The following is a 27,823-nucleotide window of genomic DNA, read 5'->3' as shown; positions in this document are numbered from 1 at the left end:
AGTGTATAGACAAGGTACAGCAGAACGATGGACTATACAGGATAAAACTTTTGGTCTTTCTATGTACAATAGAAGCCTCTACAACCTGTTTTAACTGTGATCACTTAATATACTTTTTGACATATGTTGGGGGAGAGATCGATCTAAACCTTTTAACATACCTTGATATATTTGATATATATATATATATATATATATATATATATATATATATATATATATATATATATATTCATTAACAAACTTTTATGTTCTTTGACTCACTCGTGTTCGTAGCAATATTAAATACCAAAATGATAATACTATACCATTGTAATGATCTGTTCAACTGAATTACTGCTTTATTTCTGGTTAGTATTTATTTACATATTACACTTTTTATTTTGTTTGTTAGAAAAATCTGAATTCTGTCAGCTTCCATTCTAAAAGTGATTTGTAATCCTGTCCACTAATTTTTTTTTGGTTCAGTTGAAAATTTATGCAAATATTGTTTTGTAAATAAACGTGTCCCTCGAAAATAGATTAGCTCTGTCACATACATCGAAAGCACTGGCATTGAAAATCCACCATGTTGTTTCCACTGAATAACAACTAAGTTTGCATTTCTTTTTAGGGTATGCTATGTGTTGCAAAGGGTTTAGAACTTGTGATGCTATATTTACACAGTCACCTAGGCTTGGCGATCGTTTACAAGCTCCACGTCTTTACAAAAATTAGATACCATGTATACGCTTGTATGTATGTTAGAATGTTCCGGACAGGCAAACATGACGTGTATTTTGGAATTGTGTCGGTAGTTGCGTTTGACAAAATATATATCTAAATTATTAAGGAAACGAAAAAATTGACAGAGAAAATAGTGAATGTTAAAAATTCATAGATCCGTAAAAGATCCGTTCGGCCACTCGTGAGTGAATCTAAACATACGCCAAACATGTAAATATGTCGCAATCGGTTACCACAAGTTTTTCCTTGACCAAGATCACATTCGTCGCATTCAGCGGACGTACTGTTACCCATTAGTAACGGCATTGTATAAAGAATAGGATTCTTTATACAATGGTAACGGTAACGATCTAGAACATGTTGAGCGTTTGCTGTCAAGACTTTTTTGTTTTCTGTGTATTGTTATTTTATGACAGATGTATTTTCTTGCCAATTCATTACTTTTATCTTAATAAACGAACTCAGTGATTTTTTCACAGAACACAGTTGATAACAAATTTCACTTTGGCTACAGTTACCTATACAAAGCGCTCCGAAGCTTGGAGTCCGCTCCAAAATGTGTTGAATTTGAAGCATATATGTCACCGAACGATTCCGCTAAGGTTTTACAACAAGTGCACAACGGCTTCGTCCGCTAAATGCGACCATTGATCTATGTTCAATAACCGACACTAGCCTGTATCGACTACAAGCACATGCAAGCAAAACTTCTTACCTCGTATACTTGATTAAGTTTCTGGACACTTGTCGAGGATTGCTAAGAATCTGAACCACGGTCTTACATATCGTGTGTAAGACCATGGTGTAAACAAAGCATGAAAAATCTTAGAAAATAGCTGTTATATGTCAAAATGCCGGCCGTGGGATATATAATCGATTTTCCCGTATGTACCCGTATTAATTTTTCTTGTTTATTTTTCGGTAGTGAGAGTATTGACCTACGACTGTAATAAAATGTGTTATGTATATAGAGCTTTGTTTGATTCCTATTTTATTAACTTCGAAGATGATTTTTTTAGGGATTTTAAACGCATTTCAAAGAAAAATAAAAGTTTTATAGATATATAAATATCCTATTTCACGCAATGTGCTTTTAAATAATAATAATATTTAAATAAATTTATATTTTTCGAAAAAATTTGTGGCGTGATTTAAACAGATGTGAAACAAATCTTTTTTCATGAATGAAGATAGTCTATTCCACGAAAAAAATGTGGATCTTTATTCGTTAATTTCCATTGAAGAATCAAATTAATCTTTAACACTTGGACAGTACATATTGATTAGGGTAGAAGAAACTAGAACAATATCATCTAATATAATTTTATCCTCTCTTCATTGAGGACAAAGTTATAGGGTCTCTTTTTTAAGTAGTACTATACTTTACTACATAGCAAAAAGTAGGCAAATTTTGACGCCTGAGAATGTTTTTCACCAAAATATGCGAGGGAATTTTACTGTCCAAATCATTTTAGTAGTATTCATCTTCTTAACCATGCATAAAAAAATTAAACACATGATGATATTATGCTTAAAGTTATGTGGCATTAAAACCTACAGCAATAGTAATTCTTGTTATCTGATTTGCTGTTTAAACCCAGTTTAAATGAAATTTTGAATAACAGTTAGATCTGAAATATATAAGTTTAGTGATAATGTGAACGAATAAGAATTCACAGGAAACATGTAAGTGGATTCTGAATTTTCAAAGTTACAAGTGTTTTATACCACATGTGTTTGATTCGAATGTCGGACCTGAACCCTAACTTCAAAAAGGTACTGGAAGCAGCTGTGACCGCTTTACATCTGATCATTCAGAAAATTTAAAATCCACTTTTCAAATTTAAATTCATCCTACAAAACATTGTATGTAAAAAAATAATTTACCAAAAATAACCATGTTATGAGGTATTAATAAAATATCAAGGTTCAAGAAAATAAAAGAAACAATCTGTCAGTATTTAGCTACAATATTCTAGAGCAGGAAACTTGATGATGGAGATCCACATTACTTTCTGAACATTCAGGTGATAGTTTCTGAAAACCCTTGCAGCCTTCAAATTATAATTAACAATTATCTTTGCTTATAGTTCTTATAAAAAAAAATTTCCAATCGAATGCGAGATCACTGACTAGGTAATAGTTCTACACAGTAAAAACTCTAGTAACAAACTAAAAAATGCTATAGCAGATCAATAATGATTATATTAAATTTTAGTTTTTAGAGAACAGTAATATCATATGCAGGTGATCCTGTCGAAAAGTGATTGGTTCTAATTGATTTTTAATTCTCACCTCCAAAGTTTGTTTTATAAACCTTTTAGGGTTGTTTTAAAACAAAAATAGACCCTTTGAGATATTACATATTTATCTTAGATGTTATTAACAAAATATTTTCCAGATATGGCTGCAATTGTTTGTTTCTCTTTGAAATACTCTTGGGGTAGATCATGAAACAGAAGTTGGTAAGTCAATTACCAACAAGTGTTCTTCAACAGAGTAATTGGACAAGAGGACTAAATAAAACCAGTTTGCTTCAAAATAAGTTTATTCAAATAAATTATAACAGTAAATATCAAATATAACTTTGTCAACAAAAACATATAAAACAATGGTTGTTCAATGAGAATTTTTCAAAGGACCTCACACTAATGATGTGAAATTCATTCAAAATTAATGAAGCTACTATTGGTACAAATTATTTGTAGTATACATAAATATAAATAGGAATTATTGTAAATTACATTGGATTAAAATTTAGTATGTATGATCAGATTCGATTAAAGAAGACTAGCATTTTTTGTGATTACACTGTTCTTAATTAATCCAAATTTAAGTACAAGCAATGTTAAAAACTATGAAGAATTACCATTTGGATGAAAACCAACAATTTTGTATGTGTTCAACTCACATTATTTTCGATAATACAAGGTGGTCCACACTGAAGTACATACATTTCTAGAGCTCACTGTACCTCCAAAAATAAATATATATGAAGGAGATACAACACATCAAAGGATGAATTATTTTTTCAAATATTTGCCAAAATGCCTTGACTATAGAGTTCGTATGTTGAGAGTGAATATAAGACAGTAGGATAATAATTAAGAGAAAGCGATACACACATAATCAAAGAAATTAGGAGGAATTAGAATGAACGAAATCAATCAAATACTGGGCAATGAAAACATCATTAAAACCCAGAGATTGAGATGGTTTGACCACATTGAAAGATGGGGGACAAGCGGGTGTCAAAGAGAACCATGAATATAAAGCAGTAGAAAAATAGGTAGACCCTGTATCAGATAGACTGATCAAGTTCACAAAGACTTACAAATAATGAATGTTAGAGGATGGGGAACGTTGGTGAAGAACAGACCAATTTGGAGGAGAATTGTCGGGGAGACCAAGGTTAATATCGAACTGTAGTGCCACATGTTGGTGATGGTGTGGGATAATTAATTTCAAGTCATCTTATCCCATATGAATACAGGGTAGTTTCGGTATTGCAGAATTGAAACGATTACAGTAAACTAAAAGTATACTTTCGAGTTTAAATTAATTAAAAATAACGATATTATTAAAATTTGAAAAAATGCTACTATAAGAACCATCACTTAGCTACCAAAACTACCCCACTTCAATATGAAATAAGGTGAGTGGGGGATAAACTCAATACATCCATTAAAAAGGTTTAATTTTTGTTATTAGTTGAGAGTATATAAAGATGTTATTTTTGAGATCTAGAAATTAATGTTTTTGATTCTGAACCACCTTGTTTATTCGACAAAATATCAATATAATTAAACAATTACAGCCAATTTGACACCAACCTAAAGAATTTAAATATATATGAATGGTTTATGACAAAAATGGCTGAATCTGAATTTCAGTACGAGTACAGGATCCTTTATTTCTTCCCTGAACATATCTATTATAATAATAAATAAATTATAAATAAACACCACAAATAAAACAATATCACAGAAGTTGCAATAAGGTTATTATTACGGGGTTATTTGTGAATAAGCCATTTTCAATATTTCCACATTTGTGAAAACATGTGTTTACAGTTTGCAATTTGATTTTATAACGTTTTTAATATCATCATAATAACCTAGATATGGGATATTTTCCAACGTTTCAGATACAAATATTCACTTTATATATAATTATTGCAATGTTGATAGAAAAATACTGGAAATCAGTTGCTTACGACAGTTTTGTTGAACAATTAGAAAGTCGGGGAAAAAGTGGACACATAAGACTTTTTTAATAAATTAGAGCAATTTAATATAATTAATAAGAAATAAAATAAAATGAATAAAAATCAAGAGAAGTTTTTTGATTCCTAGTAGAAAATGGGATAATTGAATAAAGAATACTTGGGAAGCAAATAATAATGACTGAAACAGAAATTGTGGATTATGAATAGGGAACAGAAGTGAAAAGATAAACATCGATTGATAAAAGAAGCTAATAAAAGCATGACTTTGGGTAAGTTTTCGATTTTTTATAATTTTGTTATTTGAAATTTGTTCTAATTCAAGCTACCAGTTTTCTCAATTTGAAAAAGAAATATCAATACGTGAACTTTAACATGAATTGGCTCTTATACTGTTAAAAAACTAATAAAAAAAATTGAACATTGCTGGTAGAATTTTTAGGAACTGGTCCTAAACATATTAAAACAATTTCTAATTAACATATTCCACTATCTTAAAGAATATGATCTACTTAAATATTTGATATAAAAAAGTGGACCATGATATCAACTTCTTCTGTTTAAAATGATTATTTAGTGGTTTAAATTGAAATTAAAGTCAGTTTCATTGTGGGCGGCCAAGGACAGTTGAGCACAGACCTTCAGATAGGCCCGTTGTGTCCCACTTGACGTTACCAAAGGCCGATGTCGTTTGAAAAGCCGATCAGGCGATTTTGCTTGAAACCTTTGATGTCATTAGGCATGCTGTGAGGCTTACTCAAATGTTTGAACAGCACTCGTGTGAATGACCATGATGTGGAGATGGCGTCTTTGATGACCGTATCCGTTTAAAAGTTCGGTCACTAGTCGGATTTCGCGCCTATTTAATTGGAACAGTTGTTTGGTAAGAGAAGCAGAGGGTCCTTTTATGTGTTCGCTTGTCTCAATCCTTCTTTACCGAGCCCGCTTTGCAAGCTGATGCGATAGCAACACTTCTAGCTACACCAAGGATGAGTTCTATGACCATTGGTGAGTTCGCCGATTCCGTTTGGCGACTGAGCCCACCTTGTTGCTTTTATTGCTGGAAAAGAATATTATACTGCTTGTTTTGGTGTATTTTTACGTGAAATCATGCAACAATTTTACTCTGAAACATGGAAAATAACCCCTTTCTTCATTTGACATCTCAAAAATTCTTATAACGAACTTACTTCTTGTTTTTTTAGGATTTTTCAGTTTTATGAAAGTAAGTCGAAAGACATATCGTAAAACTTTCCACCAGCTGAATTATTATACACCGCCCCACACATATGTAACAGACACAAAATACATACTTTTAAAAAACATTTACAGTCCTTTCACGCTTAATATCATAATAAAACAAAAAACAAAAAAGCTCATAATCTAATCAACAGATCTATTACTTCAGTAATTATGAATAAATTATTAATAAATCATGTTTTTAAGCCATTTGTTAATTTATTTAAATATTTATTTCACTCCACAATATTTCCATTAGATCGGAAACGTGTTAACCAACCAGTAATATTTGGCCAACAAATATTAACGTTTAAATTGGATAAATAAATATAGAAGAGATGTACGTAAAGTACCTACTGTATAAAAATAATGTTGCATTCATCTCCAACAAATTACCTAGCTAAAACAATATTAACAATGAATATTAATACCTATAGAATAATACTTTTCCACTATTGGACAGATCTATGAATTATTTTAATCATTGACTAAATTACAGTATTGTCTGATTTTGTCTTCTCTGTTTCAATAGTTCCTCAATTCGTCGGACACATACATTGGAACCTTCATGAGCCTCTTTCGAAAACTGAAAAATAAGTAAATTTAAAAATATTAGAGTACTTATATATAGAGAGTATACACATCAGAAACAGAGAGCTCATTTTAGTAAAAATATTTTCAGTTGTCTACTACTACCAGTTATACCAAAGTGGACATCTGATAGACACTTCATATTTATCCAAAAATTTAAAAAACAAATAACAACTTTTTCAAAACAAAAATACAATAAAATGTCAACTGAATTAAAGTTCCAAAATCTTAATCAAAATCGAACTGATTATCAAAATGATTATTTTATAAAAGATCAATAATATCCAGATCCATAAGTCTGGTCTATAACTTGAAACCATTTTTTTATTTTTATTATGATATTAGAAAAAATTGTTATAAGGTATTAAATAAAAAGTAAAACACATTTTCTACACATTGTTTACTAGAAGAGTTGGCTACTCATAAATTTTTGAATACAATTCACCAACAATGTAATTTCGAATGGTGTTGTAAGTTGGGGACTCAAAATCTTTTGACTAACGACTAATAATTTAAAAAGGTATGTTGTTTGCCCAGGTTTTTACTTAAATGTGTATGTATTGGTTTCTTTAAATAATTTTTTCATTGTTCTTCTGTTTTATACAACAATGTTCTTATTTGTTTATGTTATATAGTTTGTCTTATATCTAGTGTGTTCTATACATGTATAAATATTCATATTATTACACTATCTGATTATTGTTTTACTTCTAATTTTACAATTTTTTGTTTACTTGTTTATCTTCGGTTTGAGTTATAATGTCCTCAACCCGCAACACCATACGAAATTACTTATCAGAAAGGACAATTATATCAACAATAACATTCACCAACAATGTCTGTAGATATATAGGCTTCGAATTTCTTAAGGTCATTGATAGGTACATGTTTTCGGATAGCCATTTATAAGGTTTATTACAACTTGGCCTACTTGTTTACTAGAATAATGAAACCCCATAAAAGTTTTAATGTTTAATTTGTCTAACCTTCACCAAAAATTTAATATGTCTAACTCAATTTTGGGCAAAAGTTGATAGGAGGAGTTTCTTAAATTACTGAGTTCACTTTTTTTAAATCCAAACATCATCTACAAGTAGGTCTAAAGGGTTCCAGTTTCAAATTAAAAATTTCGACCAAACGCACCTTTCAAAAAAAACTTTTTGGAAACAACTCGAACTATAGATCCAACATCACCAGAATCTCCTCGAAGCTTCTCAACTCTTTATATGGAGCGCTCAGAAATGTTTTTAATGGCAACTTGGGGCTGAAAAATTGGTAGTTTGTGCTTACAACCTCGAATCTAACGGGTTTTGTGGAAACTAGGGAAAACTAAAATTTCCATGTGGTTTCAAGAAATACACCCGTTTCAAAATAAATCCATTTTATTTTCAAATAATTTACTCTCACTGGAATTTAGTTGTATCCCACTCTATCTATTGGAGAACCTACTAAAATACACACGGAGTGCTGTGAGGACATTTCGTTCTCCAGGGAAATTTTGTCTAGTTTCACACTAAATTGTTAGTTCCACGAAGGTCAATTCATCAAGTGTAGAATACTTTTGGTAATATCTACTTATATTCATTTCACTAGACTCGACTGCCCTAGTTTTGAGATAAAAATTTTAATGTTTTGGTGTTTAATGAATAAACAAAAAAATGTTGAAGGGAAATGTGTGTGAAGAAAGGTTTTTCTTGATGTTAACCAATTTACCAATTGAATCAGTATCCAACGAACAAATGGGGTTGTCATTAAAAAAACAACCACACGAAGTCGTATTTGGCATAAATTTCTGATCATTTTAGATGTTTTTTTCAAATTCTAGTTATTTTGGAAGTTTCAGGCGTTCATCAAGAAAATCCTGGTAATTTTTAACTTAACTTCAAACTCCAATACACATGCCGACTCTGTTTATTAAGGTTTACCCTGCATATATAAAAATCAATTGAATTTACTGAAAAAAAGAAAAATATACTTACTAATGAAAAATTTAAAAATCCATGAGGCAAACCTCTTAATATATCTAGACTAACGTCATTTCCCACATTTTTGAGCCTTTTGGCAAACATTATACAGTCATCAAGACATGGGTCCATTTCAACACTCTGAAAATAAACATTTAATTTAAAAACTGATAATAATTGATTTTTAAATGTACATCGATAGAAGAAAATAATATCCACTTTGTTAGTAGTAACTCAACTACAAAGATGTAATTTATTCAGAAATTATTAATATATACAATTGATGATTATTTTTCCAAGGTGAACAGTCATTGGAGGAAATAAGGTTTTTTGATCAGTATATCTTGAAAAAAAAATCTAATGGAACAAATCTTGTCAACCCTTTTGACCAATAGAAAATGTTAATACAATACTCTCAATGTTTTGTGAAAAGTACTAATAAAGCACAATTTCATAATTTGTTAAGATTTTTAGGAGAAACTATAATATCAAAATAACGCATTAGCTGGAGCATTAAAAATTTTAATAGAGGTTCCAAGTGGACCTAAATGGAAACCTCAAGAAACTTGAGAACTGGTTTCAAACTTACCAAAACTTTTGTGGGAGGAAATTTCCTTAAATCTTCATCTGTAGCAAAAATGGGGCTCAAGAAAGGATCTTTTGGTACTTCGAAACAAAACCTGTCTACAAAATTTATCTGTGGGGACGTATCTAAATCCAACAATTTTTCAGCATCGCTAGCTGTTCTTTCACCTATAACTGAATAGATTATAGAAAGTTGAAATTTTTGTAATAATTCCAATTTCTACCATTAATATATATCTCATTGGTTCAACTAAATACACTATAGTATAAAATTGATATTTACCTAAATATTTCGAAAACGAATTTCTTAGACTACACACGAAGTTTGCTACTTTTGACTGAAATGAATTAGATGCATTTGATAATGACTGACTAGTCGATGCCTTTGTTGTATCTTCGTTGCCATCAACAGAAAGTTGTTGCTCTGAAAATGTTGAAGTATTCCATTAAAAACATGAATATTCCATTTTATTCATCTATATTGCAGGTTGATCTTAGATGTTAAATATAATTTAACTTTAAGCGTTTCCTGAACAATAAATTTTGATGATGATGTAATATGTAGAACAATCCGGGTAACGAGGGCCACCGTTTTTATGCTCAGTGAAATACGCCATCAGCGAGTGAGGTCGTGAAGTATAGCTGAAAAAACAGAAGAAAATATCGAGCATACAGCTTTGTTGTGTAGTTGTTTCAAAAACATGACTGAAAAACAAACCTCTTATATATATTCTTGGTAGTAAATCGCAGGACACCTATAACCCTTCCAAACCTTGGCTGTATCAACCCAGACGATTACATATTCAAGCCGTCAAACAACAGCGATGCTTGATATAACATCTCGGAGATTTGCTACATCGATATAGGCAAATACAAACGCGGTAGTACTCATTGCAGTATAACTTAAATACCCTCTATGGTAAAATAAAAACAAGCCAAAACAAACTTCATGGTATATAGACACCTTGAAGGTAGGAATTTGGAGTAGGACTGAATTAATAATAAGTAATTATATAAGCAAAGAAAAATTTAGATAAATTATAGTGATAAGAAACGAAACAGTTTATTTTAAATTAATTCTTCATAGTTTATAATAGAATAGAGGGCGGTCAAAGCACATAGGCATCTGATAGACCCGCTGTGTCCCACTTGAAATTACCAAAGGTTAATGTCCTATAAAAAACAAATCAAGTGCTGTGGTTTGAGCCTTTTGACGAATTAGGATATGATTCCTAACCAGCTAAAGAGGAAAAAACTGTGGTGGCTTGGTTCTATTGCCGAATGGAGACTGCATGAAGGTCCAAGTCATCGCGTCAATAAAATTCAGCAGCTGTTCTTCCATGAAGCCGGTATCGAGTTGGCATCTTAACGGCTTTACCTGAATCTCTGGGTTCAAAGCCCTGTCGAAGGCATTAGTCAGAGTTTGGAAATTAATTCCTCAAGGTAGTACATGAATTAAAATTAAGAAAATTTCACATATCAAACTATAAATGGTAATTGGAATAGGTTATTATTTAGAAAATCACACTAGGAGATGAACAGTACAATAGCAACTACATATTAGCTTCATTTGAACACTTATTAATAATGAGTTCATATAAATCTTTACAAAAATGTTTTTAAAAGATTAGTTAATCACCTTTAGCATATCTTTCTAAAATTTCATTCATCAGTGGTCCAGATTTATGACTAGAAACGCTATCTGAAACGTTAACTTCATTGGATTCTAACGATTCATAAGTTAAGGTGTCGGAATTTTCTGAAGTAGGAGATTTGTGAGCTTGCAATTCCATTATATCTGACTCAGTAATTTCTTCAAAACTTTCCGTATCCTTATTGTTATTGTTGCTAAACGTTTGTTGTAAGTGGGGATCTGGACAAGCATAAGCTGAAAGAAAGATTGTTATTTGTATTCAACAAAAAAATTTGTTAACATGAACTACTATTTAATATTGAGACCACAGACCACAGAAGAAAATTACTAATTTTGTTAAAGAGAAAAAAAAAACATCTCAATCAGTAAAACCCAAGGATTTCCACAATGGATTATCTCCATTAATATGGAGTCTGATGTTTGATTAACTCCTAGATAAACGTTAACGCTAAGGTGATTACATAGTCATAATAACATCTACGAAAATTTGAGAATACTATAAAGAGGTCTCAACTACACAAATAGCCAGTGCAAGCTGGTGAGACTCTTATTACTTATTTCTTAGACAGGACACTTGATAGTATCCTCCTGTGGAATCAACATTAAAAAGAGATAACCTATAAAGCAAAAATGGTTCTAATCATCTGCAAAACCTCGCTAGGAAAAATTGGAGCTGCTTCCAAGTTATCCCAAAGTGGATGTACACTTCTATATTGAGACATATTGTCACGTACAAAGTTATTGCTTAGAGAAGAAGAATAAACCTACATATAAATAAACAAGCACCACTCTGGAATTAAAAAGCTTGCATACGTATAAACAGAGCCTTGGAAATATGCCCTATAATAGCTATGGAAATAATTCTGAATTTCAAGCCACTGTATGTTGGAGGAAGAAATATATCAGGAAGAATGAGACATTAACTAAAGGAGGAATTCTATAGAAAAAAAATTAAGATCAAGATTAATATAGAAGGCAGAGAATAACAATTACGTCGAATATCTGTGGCGGGTATCAGGGGACAGTGGAAATGTGGCAAATAAGATAGTTAATAAACTATCACAAACATCATTATAGATACCAGAACCCTTCTGTAGAAGGAAAGAAAACAGTGGTTCTAGCAGGCCATTATCGCTTGAATGGACTTCTCAAGAAACTTGAACTGTTGTGAATTTGAAAGAAAACATCCATCCAGATACTTGCCGAGTGAAAGGTACTACAGAATCTCAGGATTAAAAACTTTGAAGTATACTAAATAGAGCAGGAATATTTAACAAAACTAAAGCCTGTGGGTGTTTTAAAATTTATTAAATGATCAGAAATATAACTATTAGTTCTTTTTTGGTTGGGTTTGGTTTTTTTTCAAAGAAGCAAAAAAATATGTATTACCTTTGAGGCATTTCATCAAAAATCCAAATGGTAAAAGAGGATCCATCATGCAAAGCAGTCGAGCTGGAGATGGTATATAATGTACAAGAGTAGGCACATAAGCTACAAATAGACCTGACATCGTAGGGATGTTGGATTCAATACATTTCAATGTGGAACTGAGCAGTAGATTTGCTCCAGCTGAATCACCTGCACCAATTATTATTTCACCTAAAATATAAAGATATTTTGAATATACAATCTTCATTAAACGTTATGAGATAATTTCAAATATTCATTAGTAATTCATACAATTCCAACATAGAGAAAATTGCAACTAATAATGAATGAAAAACAGGTTAGAGAAAATAATAATGAAATATAAGTTGAAAAGACCATATTGGGGAGAGTAAGAACACAAGTGAAATATGAATGATAGAAAAGTAGAATACAACAATATTAGTATATTTATACTTATTGATATCAAAATGAAAAGGAAAATGGATAAATACAAATAACTTATGGAAGTGAAAAAAAAACTAGACAATAAAGAAAAAAGTTGAGCCCAGGATAAATTTTATCGGCACAAAATATTTGAAAAAAACAAAAATTATGAAAGGAAAAAAATAGAAGCTATTGTGATTGAATGGGTATGGACACATTTTTGTATAGAAGAACATGATTATGATAATAATGAAGGAAATTGGGAAGAACAAATGTGCTGAGGTAAGGGGAACAAATAAAACCAAGAAAAAAATGCAAAAGAAAAAAAATAGTGGGAGTTGGACAATTAACAATTAGTTTCATGAAATGAATAGAAACATAAGTGAGAAAACAATGATTACATGAATTTTTCTTCAACATATGATCAATTCAAATATAAAAAATAATTTTGTTCTCAAAATACAAATTTCCTTGTATCTAATAAAATTAGAAAAGGATTAGATTGTGCTTACCTGTAGTTCCTAAAAATTCATGATGCTTTTTAGCCCAACAATAAGCAAATAATATTTCTTCCAGTGCCCTCGGAAATGGTGCTTCCGGAGCCAAACTGTAATCAATACAAAGTATAGGAACATCTAACTTTTTTGCCCAATCTCTCAAATATCCATCATGAGATTTTGATGATTGGGCAACAAACCCACCGCCGTGACAATGGATCAGTAATGCATTTGAAGGAGGATCCATAGGACTTTTCCCTTTAGTACCTAACATTCCTTCTCGAATTTTATGGCTTATTAATCTAACTTGTACCGATTTTCGACCTAAAAATAAAAATATTTATTTCAGAATTATACTTACAGCTAAATCATCACACGTAATGAAATTAACACATTAACAACAATTTTTTTTAAATTATTGATCTATGGTGAGGATACTGTATTATTTTCTTGATTGCAATAAGATATATTGATAATGATACAGATTATTAAAATAAATCCAGATGTCGTTTGACCTCAAAAATATGTGAAAAACGAGCTTTTCAACAGAAAGTCTACTAGAAATGACTCCAGTCATAGATTCAACATTAGGATAAGCTAGAGAATTATTTCAAAGGAGATTAGTTCAAAATTTTCTTTGTTTTCAATAAAATAAACTATATTTTTCGAGTAAAAATGGACAAACTAAACTACCATATGGAGCTAAATCTCTATTTTCTTTTTCCTTGTTTAATTGTACTGTATTATTTTTTTCCATGTTAACAGATAGCTTTGATAAGTCAAGAAGTATTTAGGAAAACCTTTGTTGGAAGTTGGTAACACACAATACTGGATATAAGTCTACCATATTAATGATTGTATTGTTGCATCTTTAAAATATGTAGAGACAAATTTCTTACCAATATAAGAAGAAGGCACTGGTACTTCATAAGATTCACCATCTAGAGTTTCTATAACTATAGGCTCTGGTGGTATTTGAATCACTTTAGAAATAGCCACACTTGGTGATACTATCGAAGGCAGCTGGTTCATAAGTTCTGCTTCGGCAAGAAACCAGAACGCTTTGCAGAAATCTACTTCTGCGTGTTGAGATATATTTACAATTCGTTTGGCTCTTTGTTCTGGATCAATAAAAAATTTAGTACTGGAAATTACGGAATTCGTAGCTTTACTAATCATCGAGCCTATTAAAGGAATAAAGTTATTATTTAAATCATCTTTAACAGTAAATGAGGTGTGTCTAAAATGTTCGGTGAATGGTATCAGAAAAGAAATAGTCTTTATCGGACTTTGAAAACATCGCCATTGTACACAACAAGCCAATTTGATGTTCATTCGTGGTGTGGGTGACGTTTCTGGATATGTGTCTGGATCGTTAAGTGCAAGCGCGTGCCCACATGTTGCCGGATCATTGCACAAACTTTTTATACACACCTCGTATATGGTTATAATATACGTAATTAGATTTTTGTATGGAAAATTCATTTGTCAGAATATATATTATCTCATTATCATTTTGAATCTACTGCAGAGTTAAAATAAAAACAACTAAAAAAAATAAATGAATAGTCATTAATATTTTTTAAAATTTTCCAAAATGTTTTCACATATTAGCTTACATGTGTTTCAAGGAACTGTGTATAATTATAATTCAGTATGACTATTAACAATATGAGACCCTAAACTTATCAAAACATTTTAAGCCATAAAGGTTTTGCTGGGTAGGACACTAGATAATAAAAAATAAAATGAGAATGAAGAAATGAGTACAGAAAGTGAAAGAATTTATAATAATATTAGACCTTATTAGATGGGAATTGAAAACATCCTTAACGTTTATAAAAAATGTATATATGGAAAGTTTTTTCCAAAAGAAATGATAAAAAAGGCATATACAACGTAAATAAGGCATAAGTTGAGTATGGTAATGCCATACAAAATTTTCGATTTTCGATCACCCATATTGGTTTCCAAATTCTTTCTTTTGTCGGAGAATCAAAATTATTGCTTTCTATCATATACACTGTATTGGTTAAATCATGTAGATGTCTTTTTGACTACCAATAAACATTTTTCATATTTACATTCTTCAACAAAGAGGAAGTTATGTAGGAACTTATAATGCAATACATATAAATAATGCTACTGAAGATTTAAAATTGTTTCTTGTAGTTGACTTTCTATTCTAGTGAATGAAAATTACAAATTTAACCAGTCGTAGCTTTACAAATAATCATTGTAAGAATAATTTTTAAAGCATTATAGGATTGATGACCTTTCTATGGCAGATACTTTAATCTGAAGTTCTAGAGGCAATTCTCTTTGTGATTTGTCGGCTTCTTGAAAAAAATATATGGAATAATGTGACAGACGTGGGTACTTTTCAAATGGTATTAGTACCAACGATCCCTGTATATACAAATCATAATCAGTTTTGAACATACTTTACAAAGTAATTTTTATTTGATATAATTTATAGTTACCTTGGTTGTAATATACTTCCGAAAACAACGTCATTGATAAAGCAATGAATTGTAAAACATTTCTAATGGAGTCACAATACTAAAACAAAAATATAATTATTTGATTTTCAAAAACAAAAATCAACTTATTTCTACCATCGTTTGTTATATAAATATAGATAATACGAGGTGTGATAAAAAATACAATGAATAAATTATGCAATATTTGCGAAGCAATGTGTGAGACTTGAAAAATGAGTCAATGACTTTTTTTATCATAACCACCCGAAAATAAAAATGTGCTAGAAGAGAATTATTTTGACACCAGACTGGTTGGGAAGGCCACAACGGAGCAGATGACAATCATATCAAAAGAAGTCTTCCAGAATGGCCTCCAGTTTTGGATTCGATATAGAAACTCCTAGCCAAAGGCAATACTTTGAGGAGGATTCGTTCAATTATCTTTTTTTTACCACACCTCGTATTAATGACTAACAAATTATAACGAATATGTATATTTGTTTGAATTAAACAATTGTGCAATTAACTACTTATTAAATTATTTCGAATATTAACTTTGAATATGAAACCTACTTAGAAATCAGATAACTAATTTATTAATGTAATTTCAAATCAGTTATTTTGAACTCTTATATTTATAGGTTAATTAATATTTATGAAAAGACGTTAACTTATGTAACAAAATCTATTATTAAACTATCGAAAATAATTAAGATAGAAGTAATGCTGCCTTGATAAGACTTTTGTGTGCACAAGCTTTCTCATAGTTTTATTTTACAAGAAAACAGTCCAACATAAAGATAATTTAAGCTTTCAATTGATAGAAATAAAATTCTGTATGTTACTTATGATTGGAAAATTGTATATCACAATGTAATTATTCAGCAAGTGTATATTTTTTCTGAGATCAAGGAGAAGAGAGATAAGAGACAGTAAAAAATGAAATGTAATTATTATAATATAAATATAACAAATGGTGAAACAAAACAATTTAGCATGTTACATACAATAACAGAAATGATATAAACACTCAATGTTTACTCATTTTTAGCAGATACTGTCTACATGTGCAAGTGATTATAAGATTGTAATAAAGTGAAGATAAGAGCTTTCTAGTGTTTTCTTCATTTCCACTCCCATTTTGGGCACCAGATAATAATAAACGGTTGAAAATGATTTTTTTTTGGAAAAACGTTGTTCAATTTGTCAACTAGAAAAATCTACTTTAAATTATTATATAATTGCTATATAGTTTTCAAATTTTATTCACAAAATACGGGCTTTTGCTATTAGTGCTAATATGAAAAAAAGAGATTGAGATTTTGATATTACGAGAAAACAAAGAAGCTTATTCTTATTTAATGTTAACCCCAAGCATTATGTAACAGAAGAGAAACTAACGCAGTTGAAACACAGCAACTCAGACATGCTGAATTAGCTCTTGAATTGGTTAGTGTGACTTGATTGTCCAAGTGCTGAAATTATCTTTCTAATATTACAGATACAGTTATATTTTGCTGACAGTAACTAGGTTACAAGTGTCATTCTTTTGATAGAGCTGTTATGAGCTTTCCTTTAGGTATATTTTTATAGAAATAAATTCTAGATTGTTCAAGTTAATACTTATGTATTGATGTGAACAAAACTAAAATACTATTGGAAGGTCAATAAATGTCAAAGATCAAAGTTGCTTTGGTCATATACAAAATGTCGAAAACAAATACTGCATCTTTACTGAATATACTGTTATTATAAGAGTATATCCATGTTTCAGCGATTTTGATATTAATACATGTTTTCAAACAAGTTGGATTTTTTTAGTAAGACTTACTTGAAATCCTAAATGTCTTCCATAAAAACAATGTTGATTAATTTCTCCATATTGTGTGAATAACTCATCCAATGGGTAATCTTCACCAACAAAAAGATTGCCATCATTACACAAAGACATTATTGTTTGAAGTTGCGTTAGACAACTATCTAAGCTATTCATTAAATGGGAACATGATTCTATGTCTCTAAAATAAAGTGAATTTGTATAAGTAGATAATCACTACCAAGTTAGTATAAATAATAGTATTATATATAGATCCCCATTCTGCAATTCTCCCTATCCCCTGCATTTCCTATTTTCTTTTCTTGCTAGTTATTTAACTTCTCTTTGTTACGTCTCCTCATTCTGTATAACTAATAGTTGCTGTACGTTTTTATCATCTTGTTCATTCAGCTTTTAGTACATGAATGCATCTGCTCAATAGATTTTGTGATTTAAAATTGACTTTTAAAATCTAAGTACTACGTTGCGTCCTAGTCCATTATCTATTTTAGCTGAGGTAATAACTTTTCTCTTTCTATCTGCATTTTCTTGAAGTAGTCGCCGTTAGTCTAAATATTGGAACCATTTAGTTTTTTAGCTTCTTTCATAATTTCTACATGTTCATTTCTATGCATCTTAACAAATTTCATGTTATCTCTCAAATTTATATTTGAATTCTGTTTGCATTCAGTCCGGTTCTGTGGTTTTATCAAGTTCTGATAATTTCTTATCGCTTTTGTTTTTTTGTGGATATTTAGCACAATACAAATTTTCTATTTTAATAATGTTGATTTGTTTTATGTCGAATTTTCTTATCTTAGTGTTAAAAAAGTAGTTATGGTAATATATACTAACTAACAGGAGTTTATTTTAACTTTTGTTAATTATAGTTTTTTCCGTTACTAGCAATTTGATTATATCACTTCTATGTATACTATCCATATTAGATACAGGACCGTAATTATTTCAATATATGTACATGATCTTGTCAAAATGTAAGCATATAGGTAATAAATAACTTATTTTGGTAGAAAACTTTCATCAACTGGAGAAAAATAATAAAACATATCTATGCATGTTTGTTGAAGCTTCTTTCCCCTAACCTATTCATAAGCTAACATTAACAAAACCATCACATTCTGAGTCTAACAATAAAAGCTGGAATTAGAGCTCTGCAGTCTACATTATAATGTAATTTGAAGTTATAAATGAGTTTCTTGATCATTAAGATAGAATAATATTTATGACATTTACTTTTTTTAAAATCTTAATTTTAAATATTTTAAAAAATCATTTCTTTAAGCACTTTAGAATAATTGGAAAAATTACAATGGGTTTTAATTGAAATAATTATATAATAATGAATATGTTAATGTTTTTTCGACTTTTCTTTAAGTCTTTATCAAAATATGATATTGACACTGACAATTTGCTTATTTATATTGATCTATAGATATAGACTTTCCCAACAATTATCGAATTATTTCAATAAATATGATATTAGTATAAGTCTATAATTCATAGAGGACATAATACATTATCCAAATATTTCACTAAATTAAAATCTAAAACACCAAAAAACAAGAGAAGTAATATTATATATCAAGTACTTTGTATTAATTGTGATGCTGTCTACATAGGGCAAACATCTCAGTATTTAGAAAATAGACTAAAAGGTCATCAATATGATGAAAAAAATAGAACTGCATTAACGAACCATGAAATATCAAAAAAAAATTAATCCTATTATGAAGATTCAAAAATTCTTGAAACGAAATCTAATACACGAAAAAGAGAATTTTTAGAAATGGTTCACATTCATAAGAACGAAAAAGCTATAAATGATAAAAAAGATCTAAGTAATTTAAGTAAAATGAGATGTGGAAACCAAGGAAAAATTAATTTTTCTTATTGGAACAAAGTTTTAAGTTGATTTTATCCTTATTTTGATATTCATGATGAAGTTGATCTATAGATCGATATATATAAGCAAATTGTCAGTGTCAATATCATATTTTGATAAAGACTTAAAGAAAAGTCGAAACGTCAAAATTTATCTTTCTTTTAAAAACTATCAAAAAAAAAACTAATTTTGAAACAGAAGGGACCTAAAATCAAGAACATTTAGATGCATTAATATATCAAAAGGTCTAAGAAATAAGAAATTGAAGAATAATGAATATGTTAGACATCATTTCATATATTCTAATTTGTAGATACATTTAAGATAGCTATTTACACATTTTTTTATTTAAAATTTCTTATACTTACTTTGTTAGATAAGTCTTACGGAAAAAGGTGCTATCTCTTTTTTGTAAAACTTTTTCTGAGCAATCAATAGCCATTTGTATAGCTAAATCTAGGACTAGGAGGAAACTTCTGTATCCATTTCCCGGAGTATTTTCATCGAAATCGAAGTAGTGCATGTCAGTTTCTATAGCAAGTATTTTAGGCTTAGCTTTTTCGACAGAATCAACTATTGCCAGGAACGATAGATAAAGCCTTTGGCCATTTTCAGTGTTGTCCTTTGAGAAAAAATTCGCGTTATTATCACATATATCTTTTAAAATATTAATTTTTAAATCTCTTTCCGTATGTGATGTTGAAGCATGATTTTCACAATTTTCTACTACATTTACTTCGTCTTGGCTTAAATTTGAGATGTTCATTTTTATCTTGAATATAATATGTTGCAAAAATAATTTATACTTTTAACTGTCTACTTTCACTGAACATTTGTATTTAAATGAAATTTATTTTAAGGTTGGATGTTTGCAGCATATTGTCAATTTTATTTATTTACTTACGTCATTGTTATTTTATAGGTCAGTTATGTCAATGTTACAAATGTCATTAAATTTGTCGGCTTATGAAATCGTCAAGATTTGTTTTGTTAATTAAGTCAAAAATTTTGCCACTTTTTTATTTCCAAATTAATATATTTTCAAAATATAATCTATAGCGGAAAAACTTCTTGGAATTTTCAGAGTAAACCAGCAAAAATTTTTATGACGTCATTATTAATATTGAACAATGCGGTGTAAAATTTTGAAGAGCAACTTAAGAACATGCCTTAGATGACTGTGTTTTTTCCGACGTGATAGGTTTAAAAATTGTATTTTTTGGAATTACAGTCTACAAAATGAATATTACATCTGCAGCGGGAATAATTTCCCTTTTGGATGAACCTCGATCCGAATTAAAAGTGTTTGCATTGAAGAAATTGGATTCTATAGTGGGTGAATTTTGGCCAGAAATTTCTGAAGCTATTGAGAAGATAGAAATTTTGCACGAAGATAAAGTGTTTCAACAACATCAGCTAGCAGCATTAGTAGCAAGTAAAGTATATTATCATTTAGGTGCATTTGAAGACTCTCTTACATATGCTCTTGGAGCTGGTGATTTGTTTGATGTCAATGCTCGTAGTGAATATGTAGAAACAACTCTAGCGAAATGTATCGACTATTATACTCAACAACGTATTGCATTAGCTGAAGGCTATAAAGATGCCAAACCAATAGATGATAGGCTTGAAGCTATTGTTAATCGAATGTTTCAGCGTTGCCTTGATGATGGTCAGTATCGGCAAGCTTTAGGACTTGCTTTGGAAACCAGAAGAATGGATATCTTTGAAGCATCTATTACACAGGCAGATGATATAAGCAGCATGTTAACTTATGCTTTTCAGGTGGCTATGAGTCTAATTCAAAATCGTGCATTTAGAAATACTGTACTAAGATCACTTGTTGGCCTTTACAGAGGATTAGCCACACCTGATTATGTGAATATGTGCCAATGTCTTATTTTCTTGGATGATCCTCTTTCTGTAGCTGAAATTTTGGATAAGTTGGTAACTGGTAAGGAAGATAGTGAACTTATGGCATACCAAATTGCTTTTGATTTATATGAATCAGCAACTCAACAGTTCTTGGAAAGAATACTAGTAGCATTAAGGGCCACTGCTCCACTGCCGTCATTGCTGGAAGAGAAAGTAAAACCAAAAGTTGGTGAAATTGATGCTACTATATCTAGTGAAGCTGGAGAAGCAGCTTCAACAAATGTTGAAGTAAAAGAAAAAAAATCTATAGAAAGTCTATCTGAACAAGACAAAGAGCATCAAAAGCGAATTGAAAAACTTCATACTATTCTTGCAGGAGAAGTTTCTATTGAACTCCATTTACAATTTCTGATTAGATCAAATCATGCTGACTTACTTATTCTGAAACAAACTAAAGAGACAGTTAGAGTTAGTATTTGTCATACAGCAACAGTTATTGCTAATGCATTTATGCACAGTGGTACCACTAGTGATCAATTTTTAAGAGATAATTTAGAATGGTTAGCTAGAGCAACGAATTGGGCTAAGTTGACTGCTACAGCTTCTCTAGGTGTTATACACAGAGGTCATGAACAAGAAGCCCTGACACTTATGCAAAGTTATCTTCCCAAAGAAGTTGGACCTAGTTCTGGTTACTCTGAAGGAGGGGGTCTTTATGCTCTTGGACTAATTCATGCTAATCATGGTGCAAACATAATTGATTACCTGCTGGGGCAGCTTAAAGATGCTCAAAATGAAATGGTTAGGCATGGTGGATGTCTTGGACTTGGTTTAGCTGCCATGGGTACTAACAGGTAATGAGAAATATATACTACTGCTACACTAACATTCACAATTATACTGTTTTAAGGTATTTAGCTATTGAAGACGATAACTTGATTATAAATAGACAGTAGAATTTTGAGTGTTAGTATAGTGGTACTAAGCAGTATATTGAATATAAATACCATCAATAGTTTCAGAACTCCATACTTGATATTTTTTTCTCATTTTACAGACAAGATGTCTATGAACAATTGAAGTTCAATTTATACCAAGATGATGCAAACACCGGAGAAGCAGCTGGTATTGCTATGGGCATGGTCATGTTGGGTTCTAGTAATCCAACCACTATAATGGATATGGTAGCATATGCTCAAGAAAGTCAACATGAAAAGATTCTTCGCGGATTAGCTGTAGGAATTAGTTTTACAATGTATGGTCGTTTAGAAGAAGCAGATATGTTGATTCAGCAGCTAACTTCTGATAAAGACCCAATATTAAGAAGATCTGGTATGTACACATTAGCTATGGCATATTGTGGTACTGGACATAATCAAGCAATAAGAAGATTACTTCACGTCGCTGTATCAGATGTAAATGATGATGTAAGAAGAGCGGCAGTAACAGCTTTGGGCTTCCTATTATTCAGAACTCCAGAACAGTGCCCAAGTGTAGTATCTCTATTAGCTGAAAGTTATAATCCTCATGTACGTTATGGTGCTGCTATGGCTCTTGGTATTGCTTGTGCTGGAACTGGTTTGCGTGAAGCAATTGCACTTCTCGAACCAATGGTTATGTTTGATCCTGTGAACTTTGTCAGGCAAGGTGCATTGATTGCTTCTGCTATGATTTTAATACAGCAAACTGAACAAACTTGTCCCAAAGTAACATTTTTCAGACAAACTTATGCTCAAGTTATTTCTAACAAACATGAAGATGTTATGGCTAAATTTGGAGCTATATTAGCTCAAGGTATAATTGATGCTGGAGGCAGAAATGTAACTTTGTCTCTACAGTCGAGAACCGGCCATACAAATATGCTGGCAGTAGTAGGCACACTTGTATTTACCCAGTATTGGTACTGGTTTCCACTTTCACATTGCTTGGCATTGGCATTTACACCAACGTGTGTTATTGCTCTAAACACACAACTAAAGATGCCTAAATTAGATTTCAAGTCCAACGCAAAACCTAGTTTTTATGCTTATCCTGCTCCTATGGAAGAAAAGAAGCGCGAAGAAAGAGAAAAGGTAACAACTGCAGTTCTCAGTATAGCAGCTAGGCAACGTAGGAGAGATCATGAACGAAAACATCGTGATGAAAAAATGGAAGTTGATGAAGAAAAGGATGATAAAAAGCCAACAGAAAAAGATGATAAAGAGAAAAAGTCTGAAGAGAAAAAAGACGAGAAAAAAGTAGATGACAAAGAAAAAAAGGCAGATGACAAAGAAAAAAAAGTTGATGATAAAGAAAAGAAAGTTGATGATAAAAAAGCGGGTACATCCACAGAAGATAAAAAAGAGGAGAAAAAGAAGGAACCAGAACCGGCTTTTGAAATATTACAAAATCCAGCAAGAGTAATGAGGCAGCAGTTGAAAGTTATCTCACTTAATGATAGTAGTCAACATGTTGCTATGAAGGATGTTTCTATTGGAGGTATTATTATGGTTAGAAATTTGAAATCCGGAGAAGAAGAATTAGTTGAACCTGTAGCAGGTATGTTACTCAAATTATAATCAAGCATATAAACTTGTAAAGAAAAAAAAATTGTGAAAATTTTGATAGAAAAGTTCAATGTATAATATACAGATTTCTTACTAAAAAATGTATTGCTAGAACACTTAATGTATAAAAGATTCCAATTTTATTGAAATATCTGGAATAGCTTTTGAAGTTTTTTAAATCTTATGGATCATATTAATAGAAATAAAAAAATAATAAATAAAATTTTCGTTTATTAATAAAAAAATGCAAGTCAATTCTGGATTTAATACTGTCTATAGTCTGCCCTTGCTCTGATTACATCTTCAGAGTATTGAGTTTATAATTACACCTTGATCTTCTTCGAACCAAACTAAAGTTGCAATTTCCCATTCCAATGCATAATATCTCTCCTATAAAGGGTGCATTCAGTACCACATGCGGTTCAAAAACTTCTGTAATTTGTAATATGATTTCCAATCACAATAACATTTTGTACAGATTCATCACTAAATAAAATATTGCTCTTTTGAGGTTTCAGTGCTCTGTTATAAATTAATTTAAAAAAAATTAGTTACAATATATTTCTGGAATTTTATTCGAATATACGTGAGTGTATTCACAGATGATCACAAATATAATTTTTTAAATTAGAGGGTTGAATTCTACTAATTTCAGTTTATAACATATCATCTCGATTTACACTAACATTGAAGTCTCTAGCTCAGAAGACATTCATTCATATTTATGTATATACCTTTTAATTGTGTTTTTGGTCTTCTTTTTATCTTCAGTTATTTGTTTGGTAGTTCTCATGGTGGGTTGAATAAAAACTCACCCGAGCCAAGGGGATGAAATTTTCATTTTGGCTTTATTATACATTTTACTTTTCATCATGACTATCTTAGGTTAACTATTTCAGCAGCATTAAAATCATTTTAAAACAACTTTTTTTATTTCTAGCGTTTGGTCCTAAAGGCGAAGACGAAAAAGAACCAGAACCTCCAGAACCTTTTGAATGGACTGAGGATTAGGCATAATTCTTCATTCAGTCTATTATTGTATTCTACTAATAATCATTAAAATTAGATTTTTGTTAACACTTGAAATTAAATTATTAGAATTTCATTTATAATCATTTTTTTTATTTGCATACTTTTCTAAAATGAGATAAAAAATATTTTTTCTGAGTACAGTCTTTGATTTTGGCATTTGTTCAAGGTTTAAACAAACTAGAAATTTATTGAATTATGGAAAAATCCTTTTGGGGACCAAATATGGTGGATTCAGATCCTTTTGCAACAAATATAATATGAACTAGAGTTAAAGTTGCTCTAAACTCCTAATATGATTATAAGAGCAACATATAATGGTGTAATAAGAAAAATTGCTCAATTCCTAAGTAATAGTGATATGGTTGAAAATTTTGAATCGATTAGAATTATCGCAGCATTTACATACTTTAAGGGGGTATTGTAATTTAGAAAATTGATTTTTTTGCATATTTTCAAAGCTTAGTCCCTTAAGAATATGTCCTTAAACGAATTTTTAAAAATTAGTTTCATTTCCATCTCAAAAATGCCTAAAATTTAGGCTTCTGGAACCAGAATACCCCCTTTATAGAAAAAATATTAATTTTAGGAAGAAAACATAAAGAACATTTTCTTCTTAGAATTACTTTTCCATAGATTCCTCTAGTCAGAATGTAAAAAAAATTCCACCCTCGAGAAGAGGTGGCAACCACGGTGACCTGATATCGAAAATGATCCTTGGGCTATTTCCTACCTTCTGAAAAAAATTCAAGTAACTCCAGAGCCAAAATAATCCATTTCCTGGTCTAAAAGAGTCGGTGATATGTGATATTTAACTATACATTATGTCAGCATCTTGTGAATTCAAATGCAAATCTGACGACGATCAATGACACAGGATGGAGGTCCTCAACAGTCGCTGAGGGGTACGTTTGGGACTCCATTCGAAATAAAATAAAATTGCTGGAGGCATTCTTCCTGTTGAATTAGGAGCTGCAACATCTTCAAATAGCGATAAACAGTACTCTGCATTAGCACCATCTTCAAGTAGCAACAATACATGTCAGGATGGAGCAAAGGTACTACAGCACTATACAATGTCCACCATCTACTTCTCACATGCCCCTAAGCTTTTTGAGTAGGTGAGAAGCTATGACAATAAGAAGACTCCACATCAACCACACCTAACTTACTGCTATTTGATGTCGTCCTGTCTGCCAAAGTTTTCACGTTCCTGTGTCTGTTAAGCACATCCTCACTGACTTCACTTTAACTGCCAGACAGAAATGAAAATCCTAAAGTTTCTTAAAGTCGCCAAGCTGTATGAGAAAATATAATTAATTTATGTACTTTAATAGATTTTGTAACACTCCTATATTTAATCAATTAATGTTGAGGCACATTAAACTGAAAAAAATTTCGTTATCTTTGCAAGGAGTCTGCATAAGCAAATGTTTTAATTTCATTGTTAATATTAAATATAAAAATGAGGGAATGTTAGTTTTTTTATTAAAACAAGTTAATGACAAATGTGCAGAATTTTCTAATTAATGTTTTACAAATTAATTTTGTTCATACATATTTCACTGTAAATGAATAAATCCAAAAAATCTTATTTATAAAATTATCACTTTCAATGTAAGTGTTAAAAGTATTTATAAGCATGTTTTGTTATAAAATTCAATTTTGAATCAGTTTGAATTAAATGTCACTCTTATGTCTAATTTTATAAAAATAAATATTTTATTATTGAATATTAGTGATCATTTAACTGAAAAAGTGGTTTTCACGAGAAAAAAAGGAATTGCTTTTGTCATTCTCTTATTTAAAGTTTATCAATACAACTGAAATTAAGTCAAAATAAAAAGCTCACTATTTACATCAACATAGTATGTATTTTTCAAAATAGCCAAGTAAGATGGAAGAAATTATCAACGAAAGTGTGATCATCTCATTACTTACAGAACTTTTCAATGTAAAGAATATAATGAAGAAAAATACTATTTTATGAAAAACACTATTTAATTTAAATACAAATTCCTAATGAATGAACTGTCAGACTATGAATTTAATCTTTCTGAAATATACAGCACAGTCATCTTTGTCCAAATAACATTTTAAGTAAGCATTTAATATGGTATTACAATATTCACATAAATATCAAACAATCAATAAATTACTTTTCTTCACACCATTCATTCTCCTTTCTAACTTGTTCTTCTTCTGAAGCTGTGAAATCGTTTTTGATGTTAAAAGTCTTTCGAATTTCTTCAGGAGCCTTGCCTTTGATCATGTTTGCAACTGTTTTGCATGTAACATCCAGCAATCCTTTAATATCAAGATAATTGGCAGCTAGAATCAGCTCAAATAGAGTACCCTGGTCAACTTTTAGGAAATCTGCATCCCACGAAGAAATATCATCAGTTCTTTTTTCTTTGTTATCATCATCTTCTGGTGGTGGTGGGTCGTCTTTGTGGTAAGTTGCCCACTGAATAACTTTTCTCAGAATAGCAGAATTTACATTAGGTAATGGAACTACTTCTTCTTCTTCATCGTCCATTCCCAAGTCTTCAAGCATAGTTTTAATAGTAACTGAGCATTTCGCGATTTCTACGTCGACCTCGAAGGTTTCGCCATCGGATGATTGCAATTTTATATTTGGCATCTGAAACGATATTGGAAAAATGACAAATATTTATTTCATATATCTTTTTTTTTTATAATTAACTATTCAATAGTACCAATACTCACTTTTTATATCAAGTGGATTTTACTAGGGTCCAACTTTTACACAAATTTTCCTATTTGTTCGGTTTACTACCACAATATTGACTAAAATGGCGATCAAAGAATAAACAGAATGAAATGAGTGACAGTAGCAGCGGAAACCACAGAACAT

At 30.6% G+C, this 27,823-nt stretch overlaps 3 protein-coding genes and 1 long non-coding RNA gene across 6 annotated transcripts; 2 read left to right on the top strand and 2 right to left on the bottom strand.

Moving 5' to 3' along the window:
* Positions 1-151: 151 nt before the first annotated feature.
* Positions 152-3,257, top strand: LOC130453403 (uncharacterized). Its single transcript, XR_008911048.1, has 3 exons — positions 152-350; positions 614-1,610; positions 3,128-3,257. It is a non-coding gene; the product is annotated as an uncharacterized LOC130453403 (long non-coding RNA).
* On the bottom strand, positions 3,257-20,399 carry LOC130453402 (hormone-sensitive lipase). 3 transcript variants are annotated; one of them, XM_056793119.1, is made up of 11 exons: positions 19,864-20,399; positions 17,608-17,794; positions 15,777-15,855; positions 14,193-14,477; positions 13,309-13,617; positions 12,374-12,583; positions 10,970-11,218; positions 9,614-9,754; positions 9,335-9,504; positions 8,761-8,886; positions 3,257-6,776 (listed from the first exon to the last, which is right to left on the bottom strand). In XM_056793119.1, the coding sequence occupies exons 1-11, from the start codon at positions 20,259-20,261 to the stop codon at positions 6,684-6,686; spliced, it is 2,247 nt and encodes a 748-aa protein (XP_056649097.1). In that variant the 5' UTR covers positions 20,262-20,399; the 3' UTR covers positions 3,257-6,683. The 3 variants fall into 3 exon arrangements, with proteins under 3 accessions (XP_056649097.1, XP_056649098.1, XP_056649099.1); XM_056793120.1 differs by having other exon boundaries at positions 9,335-9,498; XM_056793121.1 differs by lacking the exon at positions 3,257-6,776 and adding an exon at positions 7,712-8,045 and having other exon boundaries at positions 19,864-20,343.
* Positions 20,400-20,617: 218 nt separating this feature from the next.
* On the top strand, positions 20,618-25,084 carry LOC130440822 (26S proteasome non-ATPase regulatory subunit 1). The gene is made up of 3 exons (XM_056774177.1): positions 20,618-22,224; positions 22,428-23,908; positions 24,857-25,084. Exons 1-3 carry the CDS (start codon positions 20,735-20,737, stop codon positions 24,925-24,927), a joined length of 3,042 nt encoding a protein of 1,013 aa, XP_056630155.1. The 5' UTR covers positions 20,618-20,734; the 3' UTR covers positions 24,928-25,084.
* Positions 25,085-26,799: 1,715 nt separating this feature from the next.
* Positions 26,800-27,823, bottom strand: LOC130452792 (S-phase kinase-associated protein 1). The gene is made up of 2 exons (XM_056792239.1): positions 27,676-27,823; positions 26,800-27,589 (listed from the first exon to the last, which is right to left on the bottom strand). Exon 2 carries the CDS (start codon positions 27,587-27,589, stop codon positions 27,101-27,103), a length of 489 nt encoding a protein of 162 aa, XP_056648217.1. The 5' UTR covers positions 27,676-27,823; the 3' UTR covers positions 26,800-27,100.

Source organism: Diorhabda sublineata, chromosome 2 (assembly GCF_026230105.1).
Source record: "Diorhabda sublineata isolate icDioSubl1.1 chromosome 2, icDioSubl1.1, whole genome shotgun sequence".
In the NCBI taxonomy this organism is placed as follows: Eukaryota; Metazoa; Arthropoda; class Insecta; order Coleoptera; family Chrysomelidae; genus Diorhabda; species Diorhabda sublineata.
The sequence above is the reverse complement of the archived record's forward strand: the minus strand, read 5'-3'. Positions and strand labels throughout refer to the sequence as shown.

What these genes read in the sequence shown, in the direction of transcription:
- LOC130453402 (XM_056793119.1), bottom strand. Translation starts at nt 20,261, where the DNA reads ATGAACATCTCAAATTTAAGCCAAGACGAAGTAAATGTAGTAGAAAAT. An exon ending in AGTGCCTTCTTCTTATATTG is followed by an intron (nt 13,618 to 14,192) that starts GTAAGAAATTTG and finishes TTTTATTTTTAG; the next exon opens with GTCGAAAATCGGTACAAGTT. An exon ending in TTCCTCCCACAAAAGTTTTG is followed by an intron (nt 8,887 to 9,334) that starts GTAAGTTTGAAA and finishes GTTTATTTTCAG; the next exon opens with AGTGTTGAAATGGACCCATG.
- LOC130440822 (XM_056774177.1), top strand. Translation starts at nt 20,735, where the DNA reads ATGAATATTACATCTGCAGCGGGAATAATTTCCCTTTTGGATGAACCT. An exon ending in GCTGCCATGGGTACTAACAG is followed by an intron (nt 22,225 to 22,427) that starts GTAATGAGAAAT and finishes CTCATTTTACAG; the next exon opens with ACAAGATGTCTATGAACAAT. An exon ending in ATTAGTTGAACCTGTAGCAG is followed by an intron (nt 23,909 to 24,856) that starts GTATGTTACTCA and finishes TTTTATTTCTAG; the next exon opens with CGTTTGGTCCTAAAGGCGAA.
- LOC130452792 (XM_056792239.1), bottom strand. Translation starts at nt 27,589, where the DNA reads ATGCCAAATATAAAATTGCAATCATCCGATGGCGAAACCTTCGAGGTC.